At 32.6% G+C, this 5,664-nt stretch overlaps 1 protein-coding gene across 4 annotated transcripts; it reads left to right on the forward strand.

Moving 5' to 3' along the window:
* Window positions 1-3,519: 3,519 nt before the first annotated feature.
* LOC112706833 (uncharacterized) lies at window positions 3,520-5,455 on the forward strand. Of its 4 annotated transcripts, XM_025758348.3 has the most exons (8): window positions 3,520-3,640; window positions 3,797-3,960; window positions 4,033-4,070; window positions 4,150-4,258; window positions 4,339-4,362; window positions 4,607-4,684; window positions 4,764-4,908; window positions 4,998-5,455. In XM_025758348.3, exons 2-8 carry the CDS (start codon window positions 3,838-3,840, stop codon window positions 5,198-5,200), a joined length of 720 nt encoding a protein of 239 aa, XP_025614133.1. In that variant the 5' UTR covers window positions 3,520-3,640; window positions 3,797-3,837; the 3' UTR covers window positions 5,201-5,455. The 4 variants fall into 4 exon arrangements, with proteins under 4 accessions (XP_025614133.1, XP_025614131.1, XP_025614132.1 ...); XM_025758346.3 differs by lacking the exon at window positions 3,520-3,640 and having other exon boundaries at window positions 3,655-3,960; window positions 4,764-4,893; window positions 4,998-5,335; XM_025758345.3 differs by lacking the exon at window positions 3,520-3,640 and having other exon boundaries at window positions 3,657-3,960.
* Window positions 5,456-5,664: the final 209 nt, after the last annotated feature.

The following is a 5,664-nucleotide window of genomic DNA, read 5'->3' on the forward strand; positions in this document are numbered from 1 at the left end:
GTCGAGTCATAAACTGAAAGGATATATAATAAAAGGTGTATGGTATAATAGCCAAAGCAATCCATGATGCGACAAAATGGATAGAACTTTGAAGAAAGATAACACTGATACTATACTATACATTGATCTTTTTTTTTGTCCGGAAACAATAAAAGAAAGTCCTATCTAATTATGCAACAGCATCCAGGGAAGAAAGAAGTAAGGGCTTATAACTCGAATATCTCAGAGGATAAAGATCCAAAATCAAGGGGTTGGATAGATATCAAGATGGATGTGGAAGAAACTTAGGTATTTTTGGAGATAGACCAGAAAGATTTTAAAAAGACATTTAGATTGGAGAAAGGCCTCTAATAGATAAATTTCCAAGATTCTATTTGATATTGACATTGAAATTTGATACGTATCCTATTTTCTTTTGTTAGTGAAGGTGTAAGAAAGGAAGTGATGGACCGTGGCAGACACTACAACCGTGGCACCGTTGAGGAAGTTTTGCTCGACTTCAAGGGTCACAGAGCTGCTATGATCAAAGCCCTCACCATTGATGTTGAGGAGTGTTGTCGGCAGTGTGATCCATATAAGGAGAACCTCTGTCTGTGTATGGATACCCCACTGAACAGTGGGAAGTTAATTTACCCGCTGAAGAAATTCGAGCAGTAACAAATCATATAACTTGGAAGAAGAAATGATAAAACCACAACTAGTTAAAGATTATTAACAAGCCGTTATCTTAAAAAGCGGCCCTTAAAGCCCTTTCTAAAATCATGGCCAAACTCCACGAATCAGTAAACTAATCATCTGTGTAAACGAGGAACTAACATCGACATAAATAGGTTTCACTTAATTTATTTGAATATTCATTAATATCTCTTTTAAGCTTCTTTCCTGATTTGTAATATCTTTTATAAGTATTTTCATCACCGTGTTTAAGTCAAGCCGACATATAACTCTCCAGGTTAAGCAATACACTGCTAGGAGGAACCGCTATAATTCGGCTATCTCCACACTAACAGAACAAAATTTGAGACCACTGCAAACTATGAATTTTGGAATGACCTGGTATGGAACTGGAATCTTAGACGAAGAAGACAGTTTTTTGAGTGGGAGAGTTAGATTTTATATTACAACAGGTTGTTCTGTGTGTGCAGGTGACGAAGATAGATTATCTTACAATTTCTCAAAAGAAGGAAGCTTCTCGGTCGGTTAGATCGCTAGTGAACATAGCTCGGAAAAAAAAGTTAGACATGTCAGAATACATTGTTTTGATAATATCTGGAGCAGATTGGTTCTCTCAATAGTGGAGATAATGACATAGTTTGCTATTATTAGCAATCTTAATACAAATATGACAAGATAAACTCTAAGTTTATACAAAATAAATTGCGGTTTATGTAAGAAAGCGCCTGTAAGTACGTGAAAAAAATGTGAGAAAAGCTAATGCATATAGAAGGGATTAGATAGGTTAGGCCGGAATTAAAAACTTTCTTTGTTTCATGGTATGATCAAGATGGAACAAAATGTGGGAGAAAAAATTGGATCAATTTATGGTTTGTAAAAGTGTGGACAATATGGAGAATTAGAAATCTTAAGCTCTTTGAAAAGAAAAAATTTCAACAAGATGAAAATATTGAATGCTTGGTCTTTTTATGAGAAGTTGAGACTGATTAATAGAAGGAGTAAAGGAATAGACCATAGAAAACACCACGAGGAAAAAAGGAGTTGGTAGTTATGTATAGAATATATTCATGAAAAATATGTGACTGCAGTGGGTGGTTATCTCTTGAATCATAATAATAACGTGTTTTTTTTTTTTGTGTGAAGTTGTAGCTGTAGGATGTAATGCGGGTGCAGTTGTGCTTGGTGTAGAATGTGTAGAATTAGTGACATAATTTATTATTGAAGAGGAGTTGAATCATTGGATGAAGTAGTATTCATATCTAAGGACCAGTATTTGGTGAGATGGGGAAAAGAGAATGTGAATATATATTGGATGCTAAACTTTGAGAGAATGTGAATATAACAGGGATTATTTATAATAAATTAGTGGATCACTTGGAGAGAAAACTTAGAGAAAAAATATATATTTGTTGTAAATTGATAATACTTGTTTAGATTGATGACACTCATTGTGTGTTGAGTGGAGGCCTTATGTTGGTTGTGTGTTGTTGATAGAAGATAATGTAATTTGAAAAAGGACTATGTGGAGTTTATTTTTTTTCAAAGAGCTATTGGTGTTGCTAGCGTTGGCTTCTTTGTTTGTTTTAATTTTATTGTATTGTTTACTTGAATTCTTGATGTTGTCTGTTTTTCTTTAGGAGCTTGGAGGTGATTACGTAGTTTTAATAGCAATATCGAAAGAGTTTATATAATTGATCATTAAACGTTTTAAGATTTTTCTCTCCATTGGGTCAAGGTTATATTATGATTTAACTATTAAAAAATATTTATATTCTCATTATGTTATTACGAAAAGATATACCAGTATATATATAGGTCACTTTCTGTCAGCAATCAAAATATTCAAAACACATATTTATTATTTTTTTAAATTTTGTAAAAAAAAAGATATTTAGGAATCACGGTTGATATTAAAAAAAAGTTATTTTAATTTCTTTCGATATAATGTTCAAATATCTTCACTTTCAATGTATTGTTCCATAATTTCAAAAACATTTTTTAGGAATAGTATGACCGGTTTGGTCTGGCCCACTGGTAGCATTGTTGACCCGAGCAGAACATCAAACTTAAAGATAAGAGTGTTTTCTTAAATGTTTTTGGTCGAAATGGGTTAAGAGTAGAATTTTCTGTCGTTTGTATTATTTTGGGTCAAGAATTCAACCCACGATATATAGATACTTTATTCTACTTGGTTGGATTGGTACTTAATTTGGGTCATTACGGCGTCGCCCAAAGTATGGACAGCGTTAAGCCCAATTTGATTATGTTACAGTGATCTTGATGAATCTCTTGCAGCCCATCAGACCAAAACAAATATGCCAAAAAAGAAATAGGGGTAGCCCTAGAAGCCCAAACAAAAGGAACAGTAATCAAATCCAATAATGGATGGTTGTCAATTTGTCATACTTGTCAAAATTGATATGGTGGTAAACTGGTAATACTTCAATGAAGTATCAAATCCTAAATATTTTGATTATAAACTCTTATGGCAAGAAATTATTTATTCCAAAAGTTTAAAAACATATTGATATTACAAAACAATACGCGTTTTAATACTTGAGAGATTTAATATGGCTATGTATGTATACCAGCTGGTGGTATACACATTCAAATACAAGTGCATCTCGTATGATTGTGATTATCCTTAATTAAAGAATAATTAGTAGGAGTACGTAGTAGTAGTGTTTATTATTGAGGGTAAAGTTCCTCACGTATGATAAAGCAATGATTGCTTTGTTTCTTTTGACAATAAAAGTTCTAACATCAAGAATCACTTTATCCTCTTTGCCACATGAAATATATATGATATCATCCCTTCTTTTTGTGGAACGATTTGGAAAAAAAGTTTAATAAAGAATAATAATTGATATTCATATTCTGAATTCTGATCCTCTTTAAGAAAAAGCAAATAAAACGCGGGTTTAAGATACATTTGAAATTAGATTGGAACCATGCAAACGCAACGGTACCTTTGGATGATGAGCTTTTTCTCTTTTTTCTTCTTTATTATCACAAATAGAATTCAACTTTGTCTTTGGTTTTCTTCAATTCTTTCACTCTTATTAGCTTCTCTACAAACTAAATATTCATTCTCACTACTTTGAAGTAATCATCATGGCAGGGGAAAGATCAACGGCCAAGAAAACTATCATTGGAAGCTTAATGCGGAAGAAGCTTTCTGACATCACCAACTCCTCACACCACCTTCAAGAACAACAAAAACCACTAGAGGATACTACTTCTTCTAATTCTGCTGATAAGGATTGCATTCAACAACTTCTAAAGGTTTAATTTCTCTCATCATCCTTGTTTTCAATTTGTGTTATTATTTAAGTACTTGAATTTTTTTTTATGCAGGAAAGAATGACTCTGCTGAAGCTGCTAGCTGAGAAAAAGTATCCTCTCATATAATCTATGGAAATATATAATTAGGAAGAATTTGATTTAGTTTTCCTTGATTAAAATTGGAAACAGTAAAATAATTGAATGGACTAAAGCTGAGATGCAGATGTTGAGAGGCAATGTTCAAAAACTGCAACTACAGAATTGGAATCTTGCTCAATCAAACACACACATGCTAGCGGTACATTTTACATCTTATACATTCATATTAATATCATTATTTTCACAGGGATAATAATTCTAGAATTATTGCTCTTGCAGGAGCTTAATTTAGGAAGGGAAAGGGTGAGTTTATATATATATTTCGGTAATGCTAGGAAGACAAAATTAAAAAGAAAAACAGCCAAAACTTGCTTTATTTAACATTGATTAATTATCGCAACAATAAATAAATGCTAAATAAAACAAGTTATGACTTTTTTTGATTGTTTTTCTTTGGTTATTAAACATTTCCGTATATATTTAGACTGCAAATTTAAATTTCATTATCTTGCAATGATATAAACCTTTTGATGAAACTCAATTTTAGATAAAAGCATTGCAACATGAACTTGTATGGAGGGTTGCTTTATTTAAAGGGAGCAAGACCAACACTGAGATTGTAGTGGTATGTTTCTAACATACAATTCTGAGCTTCATTTAGTTTTGTACCTTAGAAAATGATACTATAGAATGTTACATGTTAGGAAAAGGTGGAGATGAAGAATGGAAACTTGGCAGATGATGGAGATGATGAAGCAGGGAAACCGTCTCCAGAAGCTAGCTATCACAAAAAAAGGAACATGAATAATAGAAGAAGATCCATTAGGCGTAGATGTAAATGCTTGCACGGTGCTCATTCTCTCCTACATATTTAAATCTATCAAATGTTTCTTTTCTTACACTTGTTATTTAATGGTTCTTGACTTGTAATTTTTCAGCTACTCCTTCCCCAAAGAATCCACCAAAAACTAGACAAAAGGACAAAGGGGAGCCTCTAGAAGAATTGTTTGAGATAGAGGATGGTAGTTTTGTTGTGAATGTCACTCCATCAAGGCCTAAACAAAAAGCAAAACATGTCACAACACAAACAATCTCTGCTTCAAAATCATCTTCCTTCCGAATACCATTTCTAAAATCATAACTTCCTTCAAAACCACATCAACCATACTATATTAACATATACTCTAGTGTGTTGCATTTACCAACTTACTATTTTACTGTTGTTTTCTTAGTTCTTACATTGAATAACTATGTACTGTAGCAAACTTGGATTCCACTTGGGCCGAGTCTGATTGTTCAATTTGGGCCTTTGGATACATATATGGGCCTTTATTGCTGTATAAAATGCACATCATTTGAAGAAGCACAGAACAAAAAAGAATGCCATATAGACAAAGCGCGTGGAACCTATCTTTATTCCATTTTTATGCCTAACCCTACATACTTTGGCGTTTAGTTAACAATGATTTCATTTAATTTATATTCCTTATGATAAAAATTTGTACTCATAAGAACAATTTACCTTACAGAAAATGAAACAGTCGCTAATCCCACATTTTTCCTTTTCCTCTAACTGAAATCCTATAATTCATTGCTGTTCCTCCT

Source organism: Arachis hypogaea, chromosome 8 (assembly GCF_003086295.3).
Source record: "Arachis hypogaea cultivar Tifrunner chromosome 8, arahy.Tifrunner.gnm2.J5K5, whole genome shotgun sequence".
NCBI lineage: Eukaryota > Viridiplantae > Streptophyta > Magnoliopsida > Fabales > Fabaceae > Arachis > Arachis hypogaea.